The 27,648-nt window shown below is 37.0% G+C and overlaps 2 protein-coding genes and 1 long non-coding RNA gene across 7 annotated transcripts; all 3 read left to right on the forward strand.

Annotated features, from left to right (window-relative positions):
* The first annotated feature begins 173 nt into the window (after nt 1–173).
* Nucleotides 174–7,812, forward strand: LOC149037032 (dipeptidyl peptidase 2-like). 4 transcript variants are annotated; one of them, XM_089188302.1, is made up of 11 exons: nt 174–431; nt 1,166–1,302; nt 1,396–1,559; nt 2,033–2,171; nt 2,766–2,853; nt 3,637–3,695; nt 4,769–5,059; nt 5,792–5,948; nt 6,654–6,718; nt 6,813–6,883; nt 7,404–7,812. In XM_089188302.1, exons 1-11 carry the CDS (start codon nt 272–274, stop codon nt 7,483–7,485), a joined length of 1,413 nt encoding a protein of 470 aa, XP_089044428.1. In that variant the 5' UTR covers nt 174–271; the 3' UTR covers nt 7,486–7,812. The 4 variants fall into 4 exon arrangements, with proteins under 4 accessions (XP_089044428.1, XP_089044430.1, XP_089044426.1 ...); XM_089188300.1 differs by lacking the exon at nt 6,813–6,883 and having other exon boundaries at nt 201–431; XM_089188303.1 differs by lacking the exons at nt 6,654–6,718; nt 6,813–6,883 and having other exon boundaries at nt 201–431; nt 7,404–7,653.
* A 103-nt stretch (nt 7,813–7,915) lies between these two features.
* On the forward strand, nt 7,916–14,553 carry LOC113673003 (dipeptidyl peptidase 2). Of its 2 annotated transcripts, none has more exons than XM_089188298.1 (12): nt 7,916–8,100; nt 8,610–8,659; nt 9,684–9,820; nt 10,081–10,244; nt 10,424–10,562; nt 11,046–11,133; nt 11,384–11,442; nt 12,305–12,598; nt 12,896–13,052; nt 13,511–13,575; nt 13,652–13,722; nt 14,131–14,553. In XM_089188298.1, the coding sequence occupies exons 1-12, from the start codon at nt 7,916–7,918 to the stop codon at nt 14,210–14,212; spliced, it is 1,491 nt and encodes a 496-aa protein (XP_089044424.1). In that variant the 3' UTR covers nt 14,213–14,553. The 2 variants fall into 2 exon arrangements, with proteins under 2 accessions (XP_089044424.1, XP_089044425.1); XM_089188299.1 differs by having other exon boundaries at nt 12,305–12,595.
* Nucleotides 14,554–15,454: 901 nt separating this feature from the next.
* On the forward strand, nt 15,455–23,874 carry LOC149037033 (uncharacterized). The gene is made up of 3 exons (XR_016180749.1): nt 15,455–15,652; nt 15,750–15,835; nt 17,376–23,874. It is a non-coding gene; the product is annotated as an uncharacterized LOC149037033 (long non-coding RNA).
* Nucleotides 23,875–27,648: the final 3,774 nt, after the last annotated feature.

Raw genomic sequence — 27,648 nt, forward strand, 5'->3', positions numbered from 1 at the left:
CTTGCTCCTAAAAAAAGTGGAGTAAGCAATTGTTACAGTATTTCTTTCAAGTTTTAACCAGTAGAAAAAGCGCTGGAATAGAGAATATTCTCCTTCGACAACTAGGATACTTCTCCGATGTAATAATTAAATGATCCGCCGTGTTACTGTGATGTTTTATCGGTCTTCGTAACGTGACAGGTTGAATGGTCACGCGGACTCGGACATTCTTCAAGGCCAGTTAGCTTGTCACAAGACCCTCACGTGTAGGTTTATCTTTAATAACTCAAAGATGGCTGGCTGCTCGGAGTTTCTTCTTGTGGTTTGCTCTCTTTTTGTCCTTGTGGGGGCTACAGTTCCTTACAAGACAGCTTATTTAGAGCAAGATCTCGATCATTTCAACTTCGTTCAAGCCAATAAGGTCACGTTTAAACAGCGATATCTCTATACAGGTAAGGCGCTCACCATAATTTCTGACACCGATGGAGCTTTGGAGGTGAAGCTGCACGATGTTGTTCATTTTGTCGCAGAGCCTGGTTAAATTTTATCTCTCCTTTTCAAAGCTTTCTTAAGTATATTTCTGAAGTTCACTTTCTGTGAGATTACGTAAGTTTTTGGAACGATTAATCACCACTCTCCCCTATGGATTTAAAGTGCTTGGCCCAGTTGAATTTTAGAAATATGCAATGCTTCTGAGAATATCTAAGCTGAGTTCTTGAAGCAGAGTCATTTAATTTAAAGCGGTACAGAAGTGATGGAAGTTCAATTAGACGCATTAAAGCTTTAACGACCCTCCCCAGGGCCAAAGGATTCGTTGTTAAATGGACGTTGTAACCAAGTCACATTTTAATTTTTTTGACTGCTGTTGGGTTTTTTTTTTAAGAAGGGGGCACCCATAAAAAAACCATTTCAATCTGCACCTGATTTCACTAGCCTTCAGCCTATATTCTTATGGTTGTCAGTGCTTATTGGCTCGTAAAGAAAGAGAAAAAACAAGCAATCGTTGAAGTAAGGAAAAGAAATGAGCAGCTGTACCCATCCCTCACTTTATCTTTCATATGCCTGAAAGTACCAGCCTTGAAACTTCTCTTTAAGTTCACATGAGGATTTATACAACTTGTGACAGCATGAAAAGCTTTTCAGTGTTAATCATTTGATAAACTTAGTGCTGAATGTTTTTTCACAGATCAATACTGGGATGAAAAAGGACCAATTTTCTTTTACACTGGCAATGAAGGACCAATAACTGGTTTCTGGGAAAACTCAGGCTTTGTTTTTGAAGCAGCTCAGAAGTTCAATGCTTTGGTTATTTTTGGTGAACATGTGAGTACACAAGGATACTTTTTGTGAATGTTAAATGTTTGATCCTCTGATTTCTAGCTATAATTTGTTGTACTCTGTCTTCATCCTTTTTAGAGATACTATGGAGATTCCCTTCCATTTGGTTCATCCTCGTTTGATCATGATAAAGTTGGTTACCTTTCAATGGAACAAGCCCTTGCAGACTATGCTGTCCTAGTGACTGATCTTAAGATTCAGTTTAAAGCCACAGAGAGTAAGGTTGTTGCTTTTGGTGGCAGGTACATTGAAATAACTTAACAAAGAAAGGTTACAGTCTACAACATTAATATAATTGTTATAATTTGGTTTCCAAGTAACTCATCAAGGTCTATTAGACTGTAAAGTGCTTTGACCAATTATTGACTTTCTTTCCTTTTTTTTTTTACTTTCAAAAGACATCTTAGCAAGGAGTCTAAACTCTTTTCCAATAACAAGATTCCAGTCTGTTTCCATACAAAATTTGAATATCTGAACGCTTCCGGGATGAGTACAAATTCCAAATTATTTTGAATTGTGTCAGAGGATGAGTAAATATTGAAAATAAATTATATGCTGACAAACAATCAGCACCATAAATGTGACATTTTTTAATGTGCACACAAAGGAAATATAGGTCCTGATTGGAGACCAAGAAGAGGGATTGAACTGAGACTTGTTACATTTAGTTTAAGAAATATTCTGTATCATTAATCTGTCCTTGATTGGTTTTCAGTTATGGTGGAATGCTGAGTGCTTACATGAGGTTTAAATATCCTAATATGATAGATGTTGCCTTGGCAGCCAGTGCTCCAATTTACATGACTACTTTCCGTGGAAGTGAAAGAGACTTTTTCTTCACTGCAGTGACAGAGGTAATGGTAATTTTTTTATTTTTGACATTTCAACTTTTTCAGCTTTATCTCTTGTTCAGGTTGATAATTAGTCGTCCTCTCCATAACATCAGGGAAACAATTAATTCACTAAACATTTAACTTCCATGACCAAAACAAAATGTCTCCTTACAATATCAATACAATATCAAGTAGACAAGTGATAAGACTGAAGAAAAATATCAAAGAGGAGACTATCAGTTGGTCCAACATGAAATTCTCCAAAGTAACATCATAAGAATTGTATATCATATAGTAAGGAGAATTAATAATGAGATCTGGGAGTTAAAGGGGCAGCATTTGTCAACAGTAAAAGATTTGAGAGAGTCACAGTAATTTTCTCCTTTCTGAGAAATGTAATGGAGGACATTATGAAAAAACAAGTTGTTATTAGATTCAATTCTAGACGTTATTGCTCCTATTGGATGATATCTAAAATATCTGTTTGTTTTTAATGATATCAACAAAAGAAAAACTCTCAACAATAACTGCAAAATTATTGCAACATGGCCAGACTTTTGTTTCTATGTCTATATTGTTGATTTTAGTAATATAATTTTGTCATTTATTTCCAAGGACTTTTTAAATGCTGATGCCAATTGTCCAGGTTATGTTATTACAGCTTTTGAAATGATTGAGATGCTGAAAAATCAAGGTGCAGAAGGTAAAATGAATCAGAGTTATCTGTAGGAAATCCATGGAGTTGCTTAACCCTCAAAATCTAATGTACAATGTAAAAACCCAAAAATAGGTTATATCAAATGTGTTATCCTAATGTTAAACTCTCTTAACAATTTAAAAGAAAATGAGTAGGAACTCCAAGGGAGAAATCTTGAAAATTAAGGGGTTTACATCTTTTGCTGCATTTAAGTTTAAAACATAGAATGTTGGTATTAGGTAAGGGACTGGGGAACAGGTAATACTCCCATTGTGAGGGATGAGTGTGCCGCACTATTGCAGGAGGAAATTGCCTCATTACTGTGTCATCCTCATTTCCTTAACCCTTTAACCCCTAAGAGTGATCAGCTTCTAATTTCTCCTTACAATATCACCCCTGAATAAAACATTAAGGTCACAGGAATCAAGGAAATGATCACCAACTTATAAAGCTCTTGATTTTTCAACAAATTCTGCTTGTCAGTGCTTCAGGAAATGTATAGAGAACAGTATGGTGAATATTCTTACTGATGTTAGGGTGTAAAGGGTTAGTATTAAGGAATACATTAAGTAAGTGAATCAGACTCCTTTTGAACAAGCTGTCTGAGTGAGTGACTGTCATTTATATGGGTAAATATGACAAGGGGCTGGTTACATCCTACATTATGGCATGTACAAGTGACATGTCATGATGTTCTATACTTGGAGATCAATAATTCTCTGTGAGTGAAACTGGTGTGGAGTTCTATTTCAGTTTGAATTTATTCAAAATTCTTTCTTCATTTTATAGGACTTGCTGAACTCTCAAAAATATTTAAACTCTGCAAACCACTTAAGTCAACAGAACAGGTAAGGATTATTTGGTCATCACTCGAAAACTATGATAACACTTGTCATACGAAGTAGGATTTTATTATTACATTGTAACTATCTGTTAGCCTATTTACTACATCATTGCTATAATAATAAAGTGTTATTGTTTGTCTCTCAATGTGATCACTTATGATGTGGATCAGGATGTTTTGACTGCATACTGCTAGTCTTCATCAGGTGATAAGGTTGACTGAATTAGGGTCTTTTTATAAAGCAGGATGCACCGATGTAATTGGTTGTTTTTTTCCACCGCTGTGATTGGCGCATTTCAATTCTTGATGTTAGTGAGTTGTTCCCTTGGTGGTCTGCCCTCATATGGCTCTCCGGTTGTAGTGGTTTTTTGTTTGTTTGTTTTTTTTTATAATGGGCATCCACACTTCAGGGTTTTGTATTCTTCTGTTCCTGCTGATGTTGTTAGGGTAAAGTCTTAGGTCTCTCTGACCCTTGGAGTGTACCAGTGAGGATTACAATCAATCAACTTAACCTCACTCTAAAGCAGTTGGTGTCCAGTGTTGTTGGCGTGCTCTGAAACAGCAGAGGTCTGGGCACAGGCTGGTCGTATATGTTGGTCATGCTCCTAGACTAGTGCTACTTTACTCCTGACACTTTGGTTATGTTTCTCTCCCTCTCTCACCCAGTCTCACTCTTCCATTTCCTCCTGATATCCCTCAGTCTGGTGTCACACATGGCTTGATTTTGTGAGTTTGAGCATGTGGCTTGAGTTTGTGCTTGATTTTTGTGAAAAAATTTACCTGAAAAAAGGAGAATTTTGGGCTTCCTTGTAGATGTGCCTTTGCTGAATTCCAGTATTGTTGTTTATTTTGCTGTTTATTATCATTAGTAGTAATAGTAGTTAGTAGTAGTACTATTTTCATAATTATTATTATTATTAGTAGTAGTAGTAGTAGTATTATCATCTGATTTTAATTAATGTCATTATTCTTATTATTGGTTCTCAACTGTCTCCCTAACTCTTGCTGTATGTCTTCCCTTCTGACCCTCTTCCATATATTGTTTCACCCATTATTTATTTTTTGTTTTCATTTTAGATCCCTCACATGTTAGGCTGGATTCGCAATTCTTTCACAACCCTAGCCATGGGTGATTATCCTTACCCAACAGACTTCCTGGCTCCACTTCCTGGGCATCCTGTGAACTTGGCATGTAAAATGATGGCAAGTGCATCATCCAAGGTTGAAGGTCTGGCTGAGGTCACAGCATTAGTCTACAATGGCACTAATGGTACACTGACTTGTCTTGATCCAGATACAGAGTACATTGAATGTGCAGACCCTACTGGGTGTGGCCTGGGTCCAGACAGCCTTGCATGGGACTATCAGGTATTGGGTTGCATATCCCACTTATCCACAGTTCTAATTTCTCTTTACAATCTATCCCTTGAATCAAATGTTTAAGTTAGGAGAATAACAGAAATGATCAGCAACTAACAAAGCTCTTGATGGTTTTACAAATTCTCCTTGTTAGAACCTGGGAAATGTATAGAGAACAGTATGGAGAATATGCATAATGATGTTAGGGTGTAAAGGGTTAACCATGGTTTCCATGGGATAAAGGAACTAGTTAGGATCATTTGCTAAGTATTATGTGTGCTGTGCTCCATCTCTAAAGCTCCCAGTTCAAACTCTGATGGAATCACTGTGTTGTGTAAGAGGCTTCATCTATTCAGTATCTTTTTCTGTCCAGGGATGCATGGGCACTTTCTGGGAAACCAGGTGAAATGCTGGAGGGGTAACCTTGTCATGGACAAGCATCACAGCAAGTGGAGATGTTCAGTACTGCTTAATTAACACTTCATGCCAATGAGATAATTGGATATGCATGTAAAGAATGGCTGGCTCATGAGCTGACGTGACCTTACCGGATTTTTTAAGTGATTATTTTATGTGAAGTTTCCTTCTTGAATCATTTTCTATAAAGAATGAACCTTTCTTGCCTGCTCATGCTCAGGAAACAAATGGCACATATTATCCAAGCTTTGCTTGTCCACTGAACTATTCAAGAATTTTGTTTTTTCAATTTGTCAAAATAAGATTTTTATTTTATCTTTTCAGGTTTGTGCTGAGCTTTCTCTTCCAGCTGGTTCTAACAACAAGACAGACATGTTTCCACCTCTGCCATGGACTCCAGAAATGATATCCACATACTGCCAGAAAAAATGGGGTGTGGTACCTCAACCTAACTGGGCACCAATACAGTTCTGGGGGAAAGGTTGGTTTCCTTAAGACATTGAAATACATAGTAGGAGATCTTGTTAGATTGAAAAGGAAGAATTTTATTAAGGCAGCTACTAAAAACAGGGTAAGAATCGACCAATTGCTTTGCTACCTCATCTGGATGGGATGTTAGAGGATTGCTGTTGACTCTCTCAGACATGGTTTCCTTTGTAAGCTCAACTGCCACCAAAAAGCACTCCTGGTAGGAATGAGTGTGAATCAGTTGTTGTTCACAGCATGTGGTTGTGATGCTGAGCGGGGCTTGATTGAACCAGACCTTTTAATCTCAACTCTATCATGCTAAGCATTGGGTTACACTATTGTTTCAAGTCCCATTTACATAGATCCACTCCTTTTCCTTTCTGAATGGCAGCAATATCAGTATTTGATTTTAAAAGTGATCCAGAATTTTTGTCACAATTAAAACACCTGGAAAAAGTCCAGAATGTGCGATGACTAATCAGATGAGACTTGAAAACAAATCTTTAAACTAGGATTCCAGTCTGTATTGAAAATTGATGTATTTATTTTCCTTGATACAATAGTATTTCACACTTATTTCAGTGACCACAGTTTTCTGAGTTTCTTGGTTAGTGTTTAAGTCATTGTGAACTCTTCCTTATTCTAGTTTTATGGTCAGAGAATTCCTAATTGTAGTGCAAGAATAAAAAACATTTTATGGTATTAAATGGTTTTTCAGATATATCTTCATCTTCTAATATTATTTTTTCCAATGGTGACCTGGATCCATGGAGACCTGGTGGGGTAAGTTAATGGTTTTTGAAAAGCTCTTGTTGCTTCCATTATTGATGGAATCATAGATGGTTGTTGGATTTAAAATGTATTGATTGTATTTTAGGTGTTAGAAGATGTCTCACCAACACTGGTGGCACTTCTGGTCAAAGGCGGAGCTCACCATCTTGATCTGAGGTATGTTTTAACCTTTTCAGTGACCAGATTGATCAATATGAAAATTCTCCTTGCATTTTTCTTGTTGAGGTTAAGCCAGGCAGGTAATGAGAATAAAGAAAATAATAATAACAATTAATAAATAATAATGACAATTATTGTTAGCTATGAGTTACCTCTTGATAGAAGGTCAATGTCTCTACTCTAGCCAATATCTAAACATATGATGATGTTTGAGAGAATTTTATCTGAGATCTTGGAGCATATTGGGTAGTAAATTCCTATTTGGAGATTTCCTTCATTCTTCCTGGTGTGCAACCTTCATTTTTTAATTTGTTTCTTTTTGGAATTTATTATAAGATTATTATAGGTTTTTACCTGAAGGATAAACTTTTATCAGTGGTTCCTGATCTCCTTTGGTAGATTGCTATGTAGGTTTAAAAGAAAAGCATCTGCTTCAAGCTGGTTTTCACAATGTTTTCTGATAATTATTACTTGTTCAGTTTTATTAATTACTGATGTATTTAATTTTGATATCCAGAGCTTCCAATCCACTGGACCCTCCAGCAGTGACACAAGCACGAAAACAAGAACTGGAACTAATCCAAAAATTCTTACATTAGAGCAACATTATAAATCTCAATGGACAATGACTACAGTTTTCTTATGCATCAATTCAATTATAATAACCAGACCTGTCTTATTTTGTGATGTATAAAAGAAATCGCATTTCAAAGAAAAGTCAATTTATGGTTCACAACTTCAAATAAAATTTACATGGAGCATCGAAACATGCTAATTACGAATTAGACCTTATGAAGGAATTTGAATTTTAATGATTTCATGCCAGAGACTAGACATGAGACTTGGATGAAATTCAAAAGCCTTGTGTTGGTTTAATGCTGTTGATGAGTGTCTTTTTAAGAACAATAAACTTTTTGATAATAACATCTACATTTTCTCGTTTTTGTGTACGCGTTTTTGTTTGTTTTAATCCAATAATCAGCCCGATTATAAAGATGTTTCAGTGGTCTCGGTGACGTGACATGTCGAATGATTCGTCACCCAAAGTCACGCAATCTAAAGGTTAGCTTGTTACAAAACCCTTACGTGCAACTTTGTACGAAGATGACTCCCTGCGCGGAGTTTCTTGTCGTGGTTTCTTCTTATTTTGTCGTCGTGGGGGCTACTATTCCTTACAAGACAGCTTATTTTGGGCAAGATCTCGATCATTTCAACTTCGTCCACAGGCGGCCCAAGCTCCAGCTGTGAGATGATCATCTTGCGCAATAACAGTCATGGCGGAATTATAAGAGTTTGTATGGGAATATTTACGACCGCTCTAAGGAATAAAAAAATACGTCAAATTCTCAATAAAAATACTTCACCTTACTTCCACAGCGTATTGCTTGTTATCTGATCGCTTACTTTGATGAAAAGAGCCCATTTGAGCGAGTTGTTCATTTCGAGGTTTTCAACGTACATAAGAAAAGCCAGGGCTTTTCTTATGTACGTTGAAAACCTCGAAATGAACAACTCGCTTAAATGGGCTCTGTTCATCAAATTAAGCGATCAGATAACAAGTGATACACTGTGGAAGTAAGGTGAAGTATTTTTATTGAGAATTTGACGTATTTTTTTATTCCTTAGAGCGGTCGTAAATATTCCCATACAAACTCTTATAATTCCGCCATGACTGTTATTGCGCAAGATGATCATCTCACAGCTGGAGCTTGGGCCGCCTGTGCTTCGTCCAAGCCAGTAAGGTCACGTTTAAACAGCGATATCTCTATACAGGTATCTACTAAGGCGCTTACCGTAATTTCTGACTCGGATGGAGCTTTGGAGGTGAAGCTGTTTAGTTTGTGAGAGAGCCCGGTTAAATCTTATGTCTCTCTTTCCCAAAGCTGATGTAATCGACACTGTGAGAAATTGGGTTCTACTTTAGTTTATTTATATAGTTCACCTTCTGTGAGATTACATAATTTGTTGGAACGAATGATCGTCTCAAGCAAACAAACCAGCTATCCCACTCTTAGCCAGCATGTCATCGAACTGAATTTTAAAAGTATGCAATACCTCTGAGAATGGAATCACCCGTATTTTAACTGAATTTCTCTTAAACAATTTAGTAATTGTGCTGAAGTGAAGAAAACTTGAGTAAGACATGTTGAACAGTAGATGAGCTTGGAGCAATCATTATGTTGGGAAAAAGAGAGGCTATGAGGATTAAAAGCGACACAGATTAAATATTTTGAATACATTTGTGGCTCAGTGTTCTGATTTTCCTCCTTTTTTTGGAAGGGGGTGGACTGGGTGGGGGAGGAAAGCCTTGGAAAGGATCACAGAAAATCCTACATGGCTGCATGCCTATCTTAGAGGGGAAGAGGGGACGCCCATAGGAAACAATTTCAATCTGCAACTTATTGCCTATGTACTATAGACTTGTGAAGTAAAAAATAGCTTTGAATTGAAGCCTGGAATCGAAGTAAGTCAAGAACCAGGTGCTGAATGCACCCCTCCCCCCCCCCCCCAACAAACAGCATTTGCAGCATTATCTTTAAAGTTTGGTTACTGGAGGTCTATCGCTGCCTATAAGACCTCTTACGCCTGTTACACAGCTGTCTCTTACACCATCAGTAGCCACATATGGAATAAATTATTGAAACCCCATGCCAGTATTTAGAATTTGTCTTTCTGAGGCCTTGAGACACCAGTTTTGGGGCCTGTTTCCTGAGGATGGCTTGTGATACTTGCAAAAACATGGAGGTGTTCTGAGTGGAATAATTTGTTAAGCCCATTGCTAAATTTTGTGTCACAGATCAGTACTGGGATGAAAAAGGACCAATTTTCTTTTACACTGGCAATGAAGGACCAATAACTAGTTTTTGGGAAAACTCAGGCTTTGTTTTCGAAGCAGCTCAGAAGTTCAATGCTTTGGTTATTTTTGGTGAACATGTGAGTACACAAGGATGCATTGTGTGAATGTTGGGTAAAAATTTCCGCACAGCCCCATACTATTGTAAAACAAATCTGTTTTCCCAATGGCAATGTATCGTTTTTGTCATTGTTTTCTCTATCCAAGAATTGAATGCATAATGTGGTATGGGGCTGTGCGGAAATTTTACTGAATGTTGAATATCTGATGCTCTGATTTCTAGCAAGCAAAAGTGCATCTTACCTTTAATTTGTTGTGCTCTGTCTTCATCCTTTTTTAGAGATACTTTGGAGATTCCCTTCCATTTGGTTCGTCCTCATTTGATCATGATAAAGTTGGTTACCTTTCAGTGGAGCAAGCCCTTGCAGACTATGCTGTCCTATTGACTGATCTTAAGATTCAGTTTAAGGCCACAGAGAGTAAGGTTGTTGCTTTTGGTGGCAGGTACATTGTAATATAACTTTAAAAAAAAAAAAAATTTCAGTTGTTGTGGTCACCTACATAGAAACTACAGCATTTGTAATGTTATAATTCATTTTCCATGTGACTCAGCAAGGTCTTAGAAAGTAAAGTGCTCTGATGACATATTCTGTAGCATTAATCTGTCCTTGATTGGTTTTCAGTTATGGTGGAATACTGAGTGCTTACATGAGGTTCAAATATCCAAATGTAGTTGATGTTGCCTTAGCAGCCAGTGCTCCAATTTACATGACCACTTTCCAGGGTAGTGAAAGAGACTCATTCTTTGCTGCAGTGACAGAGGTGGTGGCTACAGTTCTTATAACTTGCATAAGAACAATCAATGATTGAATATTCAAGTTTTTATTGTTATTTAGTTGTGCTACAACATTTCCTTGCTGATCATGCCTACTGTATCAACTGTTTTAGTTTCTTCTCTTGTCCAGCTTACTGATCAGTGATTCTCCCCATAACATCAAGGAAATTACTAATTTAGTTAATAGTTGTTCATTTGGTAAAAGAGTTGAGAGTCTATTAATTTTTCTCCTTCTTGAGAATTATACTGGTTAAATGAGGAGAATGATATATCATTTGTTATTTGAGTTAATTGTAGACAAAAAGTATTTAAACTTATTTGGTGATATTTAACAATTATGTTAATTTCTGATGATGTTCATGAAAGATAAAACTATCAACAGTAACTGCCAAACTATTTTGTTTTCATGTTTCAATTTATTCAGTTAATTTAATTAAGTTTTTTCGTAATTTTTGTGTTTTAATTTCAAGGACTTTTTAAATGCTGATGCTAATTGTCCAGGTTATGTTATTATGGCTTTTGAAATGATTGAGATGCTGAAAAATCAAGGATCAAAAGGTACATTAAATATATTCATTAAGTCGGTAAATTAGTCTCTTTTAAGAAAACTTTCAAGTAAAATGTCAAAATCAAAACCAAAGTATTCCTAATTATTGATTATTAACAAAGTTAACTATAACAAGGAGATAGATAACTCTTATTTAAAGGCAATTGCATGCATGGATCTTTTAACCAAGTCACAATGTGTGAAACTGATCTGGAGTTTTATTTTGATATGCATTTATTTGAATCACATTATTTCATGTAGGACTTGCTGAAATCTCAAGGATATTTAAACTCTGCAAACCACTCAAGTCAACAGATCAGGTAAGAATTATCTAATTACCATCACACAAACACAACCATGACAGTGAAGTGAACACAGTTAAAAATTATGTGGAGCAGCATTTAATGACCCCATGGTAATTATTTGTTAGTTTATTTGCCAGATTACATCCTATCTTCCTTCCTCTCCGTCATTTCCTGTTCCCTTTTTCTCCCTCCCTTCCACCCTAGCTCCCTCCAACCCACCCTCCCTTCCACCCTAGCTCCCTCCAACCCACCCTCCCTTCCACCCTACCTCCCTCCAACCCACCCTCCCTTCCACCCTCCCTTCCACCCTACCTCCCTCCCTTCCACCCTCCCTTCCACCCTACCTCCCTCCAACCCACCCTCCCTTCCACCCTACCTCCCTCCAACCCACCCTCCCTTCCACCCTACCTCCCTCCAACCCACCTGCCCTTCCACCCTACCTCCCTCCAACCCACCCTCCCTCCCTTTCACCCTCCCTCCCACACTTCCTCCCTTCCACCCACCCTCCCTCCCTCATTCTCTCCAAAGCAAAGATCAATGATACAGGAGGGAGATCACTTGCCTTCCAATCCCATTGCTGTGGCCTTGGTCAGAATCCAGAACCTTGGGTCACTTGTGGGTGAGTTAGTTATTGATTCTCATTGAATCAATCCTCATTTGACTAAGAAACAGAGGATGCAGGGCTGTGTTCTGGATTTGTCACTGCTTAATTCCTTTATTGTTATTGTTATTTTTATAACTGTTATTAGTGTTACTTAATTCTTTTCACAACTTTTGTTTTATGTTTTCTTTCCTTTGTCCTTTGTAGATCCTCCATTTCATCCATTGTTTCAATTGGCCCAATAATTTGGTTTTTGTTTTTTTGTTTTCATTTTAGATCCCTCACATGTTACATTGGATTCGCAATTCTTTCACAAACCTAGCCATGGGTGATTATCCTTACCCTACACACCTCCTGGCTCCACTTCCTGGGCATCCTGTGAACTTGGCATGTAAAATGATGGCAAGTGCATCATCCAAGGTTGAAGGTCTGGCTGAGGTCACAGCATTAGTCTACAATGGCACTAATGGTACGCTGACTTGCCTTGATCCAGATACAGAGTATATCAAATGTGCAGACCCCACTGGGTGTGGCCTGGGTTTAGACAGCCTTGCACAAGACTATCAGGTAGTGGGTTGGATATATTACTTGCCTAGTCAAGTAACTAATATAATTGCTACGTTTAACCATAGTCTTTATGGGATGTAGGAACTAGTTAAAGATTACAGTAACTACCACTTACTCTGGCTTAGAAAAATTCAAGATTTGGGAAATGTGGGGGCTTTATACATGCTGGACTTCAGATCTAAAGGTCCCAGGTCAAACTCGGACTGACTGGACTGTGTTGAGCAAGACATGTAACATTTTCTGGTTGTGTTTATTTCTGTCATTAAACATAAAAATGAGATTTATATTTCATCTTTTCAGGCTTGTACTGAGCTCACTCTTCCAGCTGGTTCTAACAACAAGACAGACATGTTTCCACCTCTGCCATGGACTCCAGAAATGATTGCAACATACTGTAAGAAAAAATGGGGTGTGGTACCTCAACCTAACTGGGCACCCATACAGTTCTGGGGAAAAGGTTGATCTTGAAATACATAGTTAGCATAGTTAAGGCATAGTTCGAGCTCCTGCGAGCATACTAAGAGCTCCTCACAAAGCAGGAAAAGTATCTATGACTGGAACAAGCCATCTATGGGATTGTGTGAACTCAGGGATTGTGTGAAATAAGAAAAATGAGGTTTTGTTGAGGCAGCTGCTTAACCACTGATGTTTTACTTTGTAAATGAATGGACAATATATCATGTCCCATGGATGGGATGCTTAATCTTTCAATTAACTCTCTAGTATTCTGCCAGGTTCCACTTCCCCTGCTGCTGAATTTCCACCATCCCCCCCCCCAAGATGCTAAATTTGTTCAGTTAAACCCTCAGCATTTTGCCAGTTTCCATTTCCCCCCTCCCTTTCTCCCCCCCCCCCCCCCTGAAAGAGCTCAACACTAGAAAAAGAAAAATTATATTTCTTTAATTGATTTTCCAGATATATCTTCATCTTCTAATATTATTTTCTCCAATGGTGACCTGGATCCGTGGAGAACTGGAGGGGTAAGTTTACACTATTTGAAGGGCTGTGGTTGCTTCCAACTGCTGTTGGATTTAAAATGTATTGATTATATTTTAGGTGTTAGAAGATGTCTCACCAACACTGGTGGCACTTCTGGTCAAAGGTGGAGCTCACCATCTTGATCTGAGGTATGTTTTAACCTTTTCACTGACTAGATTGATGAATATGTAAGTTCTCATCTTATTGTTTTAGAAAGTTAAAGAGGCAGTTGCTGACAGTAAAGAAAATTGTGAGCTCCAGACAGAAAACCAACTTCTCTGCTTTAACCAATCATGAAATGTGTGGTGATATATGTGGGGAGAATTTTCTCTGAGATCTTAGAGCATACAAGGTGCAGAGCATACTAGCTGCCAAAACCCTATTTGGGGATTTCCTGCATTCCCTTGTTTTTTTTTTATTTTTCACTTAAATCTTTTTGTTACCTGAAAGATTGCTGGTAAAGATGAAAAAAAAGAACAAAACCTTTTTTAGAGCGGTTTTCTTATCATTGTTGCTATTTCAGTTTTATCAATAATTGATTTAATTATGTCATACAGAGCATCCAATCCACTGGACCCTCCTACAGTGACACAAGCACGAGAACAAGAACTGGAACTGATTCAAAAATTCTTACAATAGAGCAGGATAATTTTAATGGACAACAATAACAGTTGTCGTATTACCCTTAATATTTTTTGTATGCATTAATTCAATAACAATCAGACTTGTCTATTGTCTAATTTTTTTAAATGATGGAAAATAGAAAAGGCATTTTTAAGAAATGGTTGACTGTTGAGTCACTTTCAGGGTGCATAACTTCAGATAAAATTTTCATAGCATAGAACTTACAAATTAGGAATTAGAATTTAAATAGAGAATTTTATATTAATTGATTTCATGCAGTGGATGAAATTCAAAAGCCTTGTACAAGGTTAATGCTTTTGATGAGTGTTAAAGAACAATAAACTGTCTGAAAGGAATATCACCTTTTTCTGGTTTTGGTGTGCACATTTTTTCAACTCTTATTTAGTTTCATTTCTTCCATTCCTTATTGCTTCTTTTCTACTGGCAAATTTCTGTTCTCTTTATCTTTTGGGGAATTCATATTTACTGTAAAAACTTGTGTATAGGTCGCACTTTCCAAAGAAACTGTGGTTTTGTGTTGGTGGGAGAGTATAACACGGTAATTTGGTACTATCAACTGGGTTGATAGCGTAAATTGGCCTTTGCAAAGAGTTTAAAAACTGACATTTCGAGCATTAGCCCTTCATCAGAGGAATGATGAAGGGCTAATGCTTGAAACGTCAGCTTTTAAACTCTTTGCAAAGGCCAATTTAGATTATCAACTCAGGTGATAATAGTAAATTACCAGGTTATAATCAAACCTTGTGATCATAGTTACTGCAATAATGGTTATTGGAGAGGAAAGGGTAGGCAAGAGGGAGAAATAATGCCAATGATAAAAAATGAAATTGCAATCATTATACTGAGCAATACACAATAACAACCTTAGGATAACGATTACAAAGATAGTGATAACTACAAACAATGACAATGACAATTATAGATTATTTTTATAAGAATAATAAAAATAATGATGACAATGACAGTAAGAATGATAATGATGTTGAAAGTTGTAATGATGATGATAATCATGTTGACAATGAAGATGATGATAATGATAAGAACAAGGAAAATTAAGTTGATAATAGTAAACTACCATCCCCCAATTGCAGAGGTCAGAGGTCTGACCTCATAGCCTTTTCGTATCCGTGTACACTGGGGAAGGCCAAGGTACGAAACTAAAGAGGAAGACTCCCCACCCGCACCCCCTCCCGCCCCCACTTCTTAACCATGATAAAAATCCAAGGTCTTCTCAGATGCCCATTAATAGGCTCTTGCTCTTGCAATGATCGCATGAAAATAAAACTTTCACGATCTGTACCTTCTATCGCTGAGTTCTTCTCAGTGCTACTGACCCTACCCATGGAGAGGAGAGTTTTTTTCTCCCACCATTCCTTGCAGTAATCAATTCTTCACGTGGAACATGGCGGACCGTTGTAAAATGTGGCTTAAATGGTTAGTTTGTATTTTTCTCTACTTTTTGGAAGTTTTTGGCGAATAGATATTGTATTTCCGGAGGGGTTAACTTGGTGAATTTACTCCACGTTTTCAGCGGCTGGAAGAGGCAGCATGAACCCAAAGATCTTGTTCATGTTTGATACTCATTGGTAAACGAATCCACTCTTCAAGTGCCTTCTGGTAGGTAAATTGGTGGTTTTTTTTGTTTAGGGAAACGTATTGAAATTTTAGTTAGAAACCATGCTTATTCGCCAAATAATTGTATGGCCTATCAACTTGAAGATTGACGGATTGGCTTTTAAGGGACATACTTACTAATATTTGATTGTCTGATTGTCTGAGAACGTAATAATCTGATATGCTGACTGACAAATAACAGTTGATCAGATTGATTGGTTAGTTACTGGCCATTATATATCTCCTGGAAAGTTGGAAGATTTTAGTTGTGTCACAATAAAATTTACCTGATTTCTCCCCCCCCCCCCCCATAAGGTTCTGTAGTATTCTTAAGATTCCCTCTCTGCTCCCCCCTCCCCCCAAACATTGGTGATCAATTCACAGTCAACTCTCTATGTTCCTGCTTTATACTCTGTTGGCAATTATTGATCATCCCTCCATTCTCCCCTGAAAACCACATGATCTTTCCAAAATCCTTGACTTCCCTTCCCCCTCTTTATTACCCTCTTACACTCTGTTGGCAATGACTGATCACCCTTCCACTCCTCCCTGAAAACCATATGATTCCTCCAAAATGCCCCACCCCCTCCCCCCCTCTATATTACCCCTTTACACTCTGTTGGCAATGACTGATCACCCTTCCACTCCCTCCTGAAAACCATATGATTCCTCCAAATTCCTCCACCCCCTCCCCCCCTCTATATTACCCCTTTATACTCTGTTGGCAATGACTGATCACCTCTCCAATCCCCCTTGAAATAAAAATATATTTCCTTCAAAATCTTCCAACCCCCCTCCCCTCCAGGTAATGAATAATGACTAGTCTCTTGGCTGTTTATACTGACTGAAAGGTAGATATACTGTAGGAAAGTACTGTTATTATGCCTCTGACAGGCGAGTAAAACTGACTAATATTTGGGAGGCAGGCATGAAAGTCTTGTCAAAGCCTGACTTCTTTTGCTCCAATCAATTCATTACTTTTGGAACTTGGTTGAACCATTAGTGGTCTGTTTTGTGACTTTTATTGATCAAATCAAAACCTACCAGTAACCACAGCTGTTTGAGAACAATACATATGCTTTCAAAACAATAGTTGGAAATTCTTCAGGCAGAACAAAATGCTTCATGAATCACACTTAATTCAGCTCTTAATTCACAGGTCACATTCAAATTTTAAAAAAATTTTGTTTACATGGACATGAAAAGATCCTAGCATCTTAAATCACAATTCACAAATAAAAAAAAATCATATCACAATTCACAAATAAAAAAAAAACAAATCACGACTCACAAGAAGAAAAATTGCCCAATCATGCTTGATGTAAAAAGTATATAGGGAACCCTCTTTTTAGAGATTGGCAAGGATACAACCCCCTCTAGTATATTACAATTTTCCTTTAAAACCATGAGAAGTAACATGTTTATTACTTTTGAGAAATTTATGTTGAAAATAATATTTAGTCATTCGTGATACAATCAACGAAACTGTGTTCTTTTGGCAATACACTTATTAATGTGTGACATTTTCTTTTGCTTTTTTCAGATCATATGCCTGGTGGGTGAACAAGTGGACCAAGCTTCAAGCTGATCTATTCCAAAATGCTTATCATTCTTTGCAATCCAGCTGTAAGGTGAACCAGATAAACAAACTCTTTTAATAAGCTAAGCTTTGTTTTGATGCAAGGTGGTAAATGCATGATGCTGCTGATTTGATTTAGAGCAGCATCAGTGCATGTGAGACGTAATCTTGAAATTCATCTCAGACATGCAGTGTATCAACATGCAGTGAGTTAAGGTTGATTTTTCTGTCTTTTTTCATTGTTTGATGTCAGAGTTGACTGTTTGATTCACAATTCCAAAAAATGAACCCATTTATCTGGGATATAAATTTTTTACAAGAAAGCATGAAGCTATGTTGGGAATTTCTAATTCTAGAAATTCCAAGTTGTTCCTATCACCATTTGGTGCGCTTGGAAGCAGATGCCAAGCAACAATTATTGTAGCATGAGGAACTAGCTGCAACTGAAGTGCCTTCAAAGCATAGAATCTGCAAGATATTGGGGTCACAGGCAAAATGGTTGACTTGCACCTGTCTGGTTGACTGTCTGTCTGACTAATTGTGATTGACTGACTATTGGATGGTCAACTACAGTACCTTCATGTAACTAAAAGACTTACTGTGTATTTTGGTGACTGTTAAACTGACTAACTGACCAACTGATTGCTTGACCATCTGATTGACTGAATAACTGAATGAGTCACTGACTGATTGACTAACAGACTGACTGATTAACTAACAGACTGACTGAATGACTAACAGACTGACTGATTAACTAACAGACTGACTGGCTGACTAACAGAATGAATGACCCTCCTCCTGTCTATTTGGCGTACTGATAAACTGTCAGACTGGCTGATTTACTGATTGCTTGACCATCTGATCAACCTACCAACTGATTGGCTTGCTGACAGGCAAGCATTTGATTAATGGATGGTTGACTACAGTACCTTCTTGTAGTTAAGAGACTGGTTCGCTGACTTACCGATGGCTTGTCCAATGACTTGCATTGACTGCTGACTGACTAACTGACAAATTGACTGAATGACTAACTGGCCAATAAAGCAACTGTCTGACTGTCTGACTGATTTATTGACTGTGTGGATGATTAAGTGATTGACTGAGAACTGACTGACATTGATTGCCAACTGACTAACCAACAAATTGACTGAGTGACTGGCTGACCAATTAATTGACTGTGTGACTGACAAAGTACTGACTGACTGACTGATGGACAGTCATCTAGCTGGCAGGCAGCGATATGGGTATACAAAATCATCCTAGTGCAGAGTCACTGGCTTCACTGATTGTGAATTGTGTACTGTGGAAACACATAAACAACTATTGTGGAGTCTGAGCCACGCATGAATGATACAGCATGAAATAAGAGTTTCACCCATTCATACTTCAATCAGTCAACGGTCACAAATAGATCAAAAGTGGCAACATTAAATTGCCTTCCAGAATGCACTCAAATAAATATTCTTTGATGAAAGAATCAGTAGTTTATTATAAATGAGTGATTATGCACCTCAACATGACTGACATACAACTGTTTATCTAAATAAATTGATACATGGTTGCCACAGGTCAACAAATGATCCAGAAAAATTCTTTAAGGCTTGGGGGTTACAGAAACTTAACTTGGAGTTAGGAAGAACTTGAAATTTTGAAGAAAACTCAGGATAACTTAATAACATCATTATGCCTCCATTTTCTTGTCATACTCTTTTGTGGAATGAGGCCAGGATTGATTGCAATTGGAGGAAAATGTATGAGGGAGTGGAAGGACTGGCTGTCAGGAGAAGCTGGAGGCTGCTATTCATGTGCAGTCTCTGATATTCTGTGTAATTTGGTCTGGATATCTTTATTTTTAGCAGGGAATTTGTTACAGAAATTTTAAAACTTTTATGTGTGGCAACCATGTATGGTTTGACGGGCAAACTTTAACTAATTGACTAACCTGTGAACTGACTGACTGTTTGAATGACTGACTGACTTACTGACTGACTGATTGACTGTCTGAATGACTGACTAACTGATGAACTGGCTGACTTACTGACTGACTGAATGACTTAAAAACTGACTGACTGACTGGATGACCCACTGACTGACTGAATAACTGAAAAACTGACTGACTGCCTTAATGACTGACTAAATGACTGACTGATTGACTGGCTAAATGACTGATTGGCTGAATGACTGACAGACTGACTGACTTCAGACTGACTGACTGAATACCTTCTTTCCATGTTATTCTCTGATCTTTTGCATCTTCCAAAATAAATTTCAATAAGAAACAGAGCATGATACACTGCAAGTCTGGGTTATTTAGAACAGTCAAACATCCATGCCAAAATGTGTTTAAAACAGACATCCTTTTACAAGGGAAACATGATAAGTTAAGTTCCAAAGTTGTCTTGTGTGGTCAGTAATGCCAGAGAGGACAATTGTTTTCAATATTTTGGCTGAATGGGCAGTTTGACTGTATATCAATTACTGGAAATGTGATGAGTAAGTTTTGTTAAACCTCTCCTGGTTATCCTATCAAAAGATAGTTAAATTCGGTTTTAAAAGTTCAGTCTCAAAAAGTCTCTGAGACATGTATTCAAGATTGCAGCAGAAAGTTCCATCTTGTTTCATTCTTTGAAATAGACACTGTTCCAGTTTACAGTTATTCAAACTCAAGAAAGGTTTGAAAGCAAATTGTTCCATCTTCCAGGCTTAAAATCTTTGAATTTTATTAAATATGATTTCGGTGTGGAATTTGTTCTCAGGTGTCCATAATTGTTTCTAAATCTGTTCTAAGGAGGGAACAAACGGAGAGGTTTTATCAATAACTTACTCTGAGTATCCAAGATCTGTCCCACAAGATTTTAACCCTTTAACTCCCATGAGTGACCAAGACAGAATTTCTCCTTGCAATATCAATACAATATCAACCAGATAAGTGATACGAATAAAGAAAAATATAAATTTGGCGCTAATTGGTTGATCCAATACTAAATTTCCTGAACTAACATAAGAATTGTATGGTTGACAGTAAGGAGAGTGACAAATTTGATCTGGGAGTTAAAGGGTTAAGTCTTGTCACGCGCTACCTTGCATTACAAAAATTTTCTGTTACGTTACGCAAATACGTCAGCTGGTATTCCTCAAATACGTTCTCCTAGTACGTTTGGTTTTAGTATAAAGTGTGCTTCTATCTCATCACACTAAAAACTGAATCATAATTCAGGGAAAATTTAGCACTTTTGTTTACAATCGTTAAAGAAGGTCATCCTAACAGAAGATGAGGTCACGCGTCTCTTTGCGTGACAACTTGAACAATTGCTGCTAAAGTAAAGAATTTGGTGAATTTTATCTTCTGCGCTTTTGACGAATTCGCGTTACGTTTTTAAAGAGGAGGACTCTTTACTTAAATCAAACGCAATGGGAAACTGTTTGGGGAACGCATTTCCTTAACGATATTATAAAGTCTTTACAGAACTTGGCTTGTTAGTGTGAGTTTTATCTGGTTCACTTTTAAACGGTTGGATTGCAAAGTAAAGCAACACAGAAGTGAAGATAACAATATTTTATTGATGAATTAAAATTGTCTGTAAAAAAAAAATTAATAAATTATTCCAACTTTAAAATCCTGGTAAGTTTCATCTGATCCGTTAGTTCAAGCCGGGGACAGTTGAACACTTAGAAGAGTTGACCACTTGCTCCTAAGTAGGGGGGACAGGGTAAAGGAAAGTGAGAGTTTGCTCCCAATGCCTCTGGGGTCTTTCTCCTAATTTGTCACAATATCACACCTGATCAATTTGGAATTAATGACTTTAAAAAAAAAAAAAAAATTCAAAATGGAATTTGACTGAAGGTACTGATTTGCAAGTCAATGTATCAAAAGCTTAAGTGATTTGCCTCCGCGGCAATAGAATTAATTTTAGCTCGCAATCGCGTCATAAATTTAGTAGAAAAAAAAAACCTAATTGAGTTAGAAATGTTCCCAACCTGGACAAAAAAAGCCGAAGCGCTAACTTGTCGTGCACAATTTTCAGTGCATCGACACTGAAAGCAAGGAAAGATACTGAATCACACTAGTCTGGTTTGACTTTATCACACAAATGTCACCAAAGAACACAAGTCGCTAAACGTCTCTCATCTGTGAAGATACCCATACCAGAATCTCTCTCTCTAATTAAAATGAAAATACTTTGGCGCTATTCTTATCCTTACACTACTGGAAAGGTTTAGTTTTATTCTAACTAAGTTCTATTTTGCGAAAGGTTTTATTTAATTATGCACATTCGGCTTGGTTTGTTTGTTGACCATTTCAAATCACAAGACGTCTACGGAGAATTAGTCCTTTTCAATTCTAGTCATGCACGTGCATGTGAAGGAATAATTGGAGGACAAAAACAAAAGAACAAATTTCCAGAGAACGTCTGTGATCTGAGACAGGCAATCAACGCACAAAGCTGAACGAGCCTTAAACTAAGTAATAAGCGAAAAAAATATATGATAGTAAACCTAGGAAGTTTTTAAAGTATCAACTACGATGCGCTGATTATAATAGCGAAATGGAAAAAATACCTAAAGCTCCTCTAGTTTTATTTATTTATGCGATTTGCATCGGCTTCAAACCCTAGTTTGGTTAGATATTTTTAATTAAGGCGCAAATGTTCTTTTATTATTCTTATGCTTATTCCAAGGGATGTTCCAGGCACAAAATTATCTGTGACTGGACCATTGCTTAACGAGCCTACGAACGGCTACGTGAAGGCTATTTAAAGTAACAACTATATTGTAAAATTATATGAATATAACCTAAGTACCTATCTTTTTATATCAACACTAAACCCTTATTATTTATTTTTTGTTAAGGAAAACTAAATAAGTTTTATCCACAAAGGAATAAGGAAAGTCCTGAAACTAAAACTATTCCCAAATGGAAAGTTACTCCTTTAACCAAAAAGTAATTATGGGTTTTGCCTATTCATGAATAAATCTAGTGTTTATGATCATGCTCTTACCCTGTTAAATGAAAAAAAAAATTACACACCACTAAACTACTCCTAAAATTAAAGTAGAAATAGTATAATAATTTCATCATGAAAAGATTCTCCTTTAGGGAAAAAAAAGAAATTCTTTGGCTATAATTTGGCATAATTCTCCTGAAATAGCAATAAAGATAATTTTTATCATAACAAATGCTATTATTTCCTCTAAGAAATATGCTACTTTTATCAAAAGTGAACAAATTTTCCCTATTCCTGAAACGGCTTAGCTTTTATAATTTTTAGTAGCTGTATAATTATGTGAAAAATATGATGATCCTAAAATAATAGTATCTATGGTAATGTGGTTTTATAAATGCTACTTGATTAAAAAAAATTGTTTAAAAAAATTGTTTATTTATGTCTATGCCTATTGTTAATATTTTGTGCCATATTTAAGTTATAATTAAATGAAAAACTAAAGAAGCGAGATTCTGGATTCAGTATCAACCCATCAGAGAGACCCCCAGTAACTATTAGCTCAATTTGATGTCATTTATGTGAGTCCAATCAAGCCAGACCAGAGAAATCCAGCAAAAATCCGCACTCCCAATGTAAATGCACCTAAATTGAGTCCTACAATTCAGCGCAACTGTTTTAATGATCCTTAGTTGTGGAACATTTCAAGAGATACATTGAATGCACAAAAGCACCTTCAGAGGCCAAAATGTGTCAAATTGATGGTGTGATTCCATGACAAATTAGGCAAAACCCCAAAGACAAAAGAGCAAACTCTCACCTTCCTCTACTCTGTCCTCCCTACTTAAGAGCAAGAGGTCAACTCTTCCAAGTGTCCAACTGTCCCCAGCTTGAACTTCAGGATCAGACAAAGCATCACAGGATTTCTCAGTTGGAATATTTTAGAGGACATCAGAAACACTTCTTAGAACACACAGAGCTTCCACAACCCAGCAGGGATGTGATTAGCTAAATTTTTTTTCTTTGTTCTTGCCTCTAAGTGTGTGTGCCACCACCAATCTGAAATTAAACAGTATCCTAAAGACTTAAGTTGATATGCAAGCTCATTACCATTGTAGATGACCTAACAAATTAAGATAATGATGCTAATAGCTAAATTATGTCTCTTGGTGAAGCAAGTTCATGGCATGAAATTTAAACTTACCTAATTACTTTAAGATCAAGCTTGCAATACCAAGCTTAGAAAAACTAATGTCCTTCAGAACTAAGTTCTGAAAAAAATGTAGAATCCTGCAAGAGACCCAAGAAGATATCATGACTTGCAAAACCAGAAAATAGTTAAAGGGGAAAAAGAAATTTAATTAAATGGAAATGTAGCCTACTGTGTTTACCCTAAGCAGAAAAGGTATCTTCTGTGAGGCTTAATATTGTATAGTATAGCTGGTAATACTTACATGAAATCATCAAGAATTTCACTTTGCATGAAATGAAATTCAACCGAACTTTGCAATAAATTTAAATGAAACCTTCTTAACTGTGGAAGAGCTATCTGCTTAAACAATGTAGCCATCAGCCACATATTCAGCCTACAGGACAAAATGGTGAGCTAATGAAAAGCAAACTAAAAGTACTCCTAAAAGAAGTTTGTGGTAATGAGCCTGCTGATGTACTCAATTTAGTAATATTACCACAAACATTATGCCAACCTAAAACCTGGAATCCTTAAAAATCATAAAACACTGGAAACCCTTGGGCCAGAAAATCCAACAATTACATGTTTCCCTTAAATTCTTAGGACAAATGCCAACTTAACTACCCTTAAATTTAGAATGCAGAAGTCCAAGACCCTCTTCTGCCCCCCAAAAAGTGTATGAAACACTATAACCCAGAAAACAAAAACTGTGAAGCCTAAGACTCAGAAATCTGAGACCCAGAGGCCTTTAACCCTTATACTTACATACTTACTATGAAATGATAGGAATATGTTAAGGACTTTGAAATCTGAGACCCTGAAACCTAAGACCAAAATCCAGGACCCTAATACTCAGAACTTAAGGCTCTTAAACCCAAGACCCAGAAATGTACTAAGACCTGGAAATCTGAGATCTGTAAAATAGTATCACCCCTGGACTTAAAATTGGTTAAACCTCAGCCCTAGAGATCCTGGGCCCACAAAAAAAGACCCAAAATATACCTTGGACTGGGAAATCCAAGATTCAGAAACCTGAGGCCCAAAAAAATTTGAGAACTGGAAAACCTAAGAAAAGGAGAGCCATGACACACCAAACTTAGATTTGAAAACCCTAATACACCTTGGAAGAAGAAAACCTATAGTGTGGAAACCTTAGACCCAGAAATAAAAGAAAAACCTGTCAGCATAATGTTGGTATTAGAAATTAACTATTATAAATATTTATCATACCACTGAAACTAAATCTCAGACCCAGAAAACCTGAAATCCAAAAGTCTTACACCCAAAGACCTGAGACCTAAAGTCCAACAGCCAAACACCTAAGAGACTGGGACCTGGAAAAACCTTAAGCCCAAAAAAGATTGGAAAAATCAGTTAACCAAAATAACCAAGAAATCTTATTGCTCTCAGATATTCCTTAGTCTCCTAAAGCTTTTGGATTATTTGAAATTAGAAGTATTTTGAACTATTTCTCCCTAAGATGACAAGCCTTGCCTTAAAGATTTAGCAACTCTTTATACGAATGTGAGAACAACCGCCTCTTTCTGCTTAATATGTACCTGCTCCAATTTGAAACTATATCACACACCTGTGGCTGGAAAATTGAATTTGGTAGATGAAGGATGTCCAATAATGCATTAGACCTTAAAACTGAGATTATGATAGAATATATCGCAGTCTATTATGCAGCAATAGTGACAAACAAATCTAGTGTTAACTTACCCAGAATTTTGTTCAAACAAGTGCTAAAATTTGGTCATGCAGGCATGAAATAAATTCTTAAACTTACTGTTTGTCTGAAGATTTACATATATGAAAATTCACATATTTGCACTGCGGTGGAAAGATGAAATTAGAAGATCCTCGCAGCTAAGAACACTACTGAAACTAGTAGTTGTAAGTAGGACCTGAAAAAAAAAAATTTCAGGCCCGTACGGGATTTGAACCCATGACCCCTGCGATACCGGTGCAGCGCTCTACCAATTGAGCTAACAAGCCAACTGGGAGCTGGTCAATGAATTGGGTACAAATAAACATCCGAGTGAATGAAGATTTACATATATGAAAATTCACATATTTGCACTGCGGTGGAAAGATGAAATTAGAAGATCCTCGCAGCTAAGAACACTACTGAAACTAGTAGTTGTAAGTAGGACCTGAAAAAAATTTCAGGCCCGTACGGGATTTGAACCCATGACCCCTGCGATACTGTTTGTCTTTAAAATCGTATTATGATTAAAAAGACCCAAAGTAAGGAGCAAAAACCTAAACTGAGCACATAGAAAAATAGTAAGGACCAAAAATCCCACACCCAGAAAGGACTCAAAAAACCTAACCCTAAGACCACAAAAACCCAGAATTAAAAAGCCAAAGTCCCATGAACCTGACACCCTTAAAACTTGAGACCTAAAAAATCTAGGGACCCCTAAAGATGTGAGACCTAAAAAACCGAAGACCATTAATTTATATGACCCAAAACCTAAGACCCAAAAAATATAACTAAAAATACCTGACACCCTATAATCAATCACCCTATAAACCAAGGACCCAGAAACCTAAGCCCATTAAACCCAAAGAAATCTAAGAACCAAAAACCAGAGGCAGGAAAATCCTTTGACCTAGAAACCTAAGAAAAGAAATCTGAGACCCAAAAACCCAAGGCAGAAAAATCTTTTGACCCAGAAACCTGAGAAAAGAAATTTGACACCCAAAAACTTACCACCCAGAGATCCACATGTAAGCTGAAAAAATTGGAGATGAAAACCAAGACCCAAAAACCTAAACCCATTAAACCTGAACCTAAAATAACCTAGGACCCAAAAAACTTACCACCAAAAGAACCCAGGACCCGAAAATTCTATGCCCCAGAAACCTAAGCTCTAGGACCTAAATTTCAATAAAAACTGAGACCCAAAAACCCAAGCCCTGGAACCTGAACCTAAAATAACCTTAATGACCCAAAAAACTTACAACCAAATAAACCCAGGATCCAAAGATTCTATGAGCCAGAAACCTAAACTCTAAGACCTGAGATTCAATAAAAACTGAGACCCAACAGCCTAAGCCCTGGAACCTGAGACCCTTAAAGCACTTGTTTGAACAACTGTGGCACACACACCATTTCTCATTATTATGAACTAGAAAAAGAAAGAACTTAATGAATGGGGGTGGTGGAACAACAGCTGGGTGAAAAACCTTCCTGTACATCTACTTGCCCCTAAGAGGAAAACTCTGGGCCAGCTGCACCCCTATTCAATGACCTCCCAGGCTGGGCCTGAAATAAAATCTAGAATTGATGGAAATGATAAATAATCTTGTACTTGCTTCCAGTGCCAATCGCCAGGGTTCTTCCACCAAGATTGGTCTGTGTCATTGATGTTTGTACTCTTCAGTTTTGTTGCTTGGCTTGTGCTGTCCAGTTGTGATGCTTAGGGTTAGATCTAAGATAAAAATATCAGAACAATAAAATGAATAATCTATTCAGTCCAAAATAACATAATTGTATCCAGATTAAAGTTTCTGCTGCTACCTCTGAAGCATTTTTTTCCTTCTCTTAATCCTTTACACCCTAATATCATATCCATACTGCATATTCTCCATACTGTTCTCTATACATTTTCCATGGTCCTGACAAGGAGAATTTGTTTAACAATAAAGTGCCTCTCTAGTCGGTGATTGTTTCCTTCATTCTCATGACCTTAACATTTGATTCAGTGGTGACATTGTAAAGAGAAATTAGCTGTTGGTCACTCTTGAGGGCTGAAGGGTTAAGAATACTTCTGCAGCTCCTTTTCTTAATGAGAGATTTATTCCTTTGGAGTTATAGTCAGTGATAGCAAACCACGGCTGCTTTTAATGTTCAGAAGACACTTTAAAAAGCCACATAACACGTCAACTAAATAGAGCAATTTCCTGGAAAGGACAAGAAATTTCTTGGTAATATAATTTACATAGTACAAAGGAAAATTTCCACTTCATTGTCACTGTCTGTTTAGAGTCAATGATGTCCACTCAAGAACTGCTTTGTTTATTTGTGAAATGTTTTGAGTGAATTTGTAATACTATGTAATTCTCACCACTCTTTCTATTCTGGGCATAATTT

The sequence above is a fragment of the Pocillopora damicornis genome, chromosome 11 (assembly GCF_964200805.1).
Source record: "Pocillopora damicornis chromosome 11, jaPocDami1.2, whole genome shotgun sequence".
Taxonomy (NCBI): Eukaryota; Metazoa; Cnidaria; class Anthozoa; order Scleractinia; family Pocilloporidae; genus Pocillopora; species Pocillopora damicornis.

What these genes read in the sequence shown, in the direction of transcription:
- LOC149037032 (XM_089188300.1), top strand. Translation starts at nt 272, where the DNA reads ATGGCTGGCTGCTCGGAGTTTCTTCTTGTGGTTTGCTCTCTTTTTGTC. An exon ending in ACAGCGATATCTCTATACAG is followed by an intron (nt 432 to 1,165) that starts GTAAGGCGCTCA and finishes GTTTTTTCACAG; the next exon opens with ATCAATACTGGGATGAAAAA. An exon ending in GTTGTTGCTTTTGGTGGCAG is followed by an intron (nt 1,560 to 2,032) that starts GTACATTGAAAT and finishes ATTGGTTTTCAG; the next exon opens with TTATGGTGGAATGCTGAGTG.
- LOC113673003 (XM_089188298.1), top strand. Translation starts at nt 7,916, where the DNA reads ATGATTCGTCACCCAAAGTCACGCAATCTAAAGGTTAGCTTGTTACAA. An exon ending in TTGCACAAGACTATCAGGTA is followed by an intron (nt 12,599 to 12,895) that starts GTGGGTTGGATA and finishes TCATCTTTTCAG; the next exon opens with GCTTGTACTGAGCTCACTCT. An exon ending in GCTCACCATCTTGATCTGAG is followed by an intron (nt 13,723 to 14,130) that starts GTATGTTTTAAC and finishes TATGTCATACAG; the next exon opens with AGCATCCAATCCACTGGACC.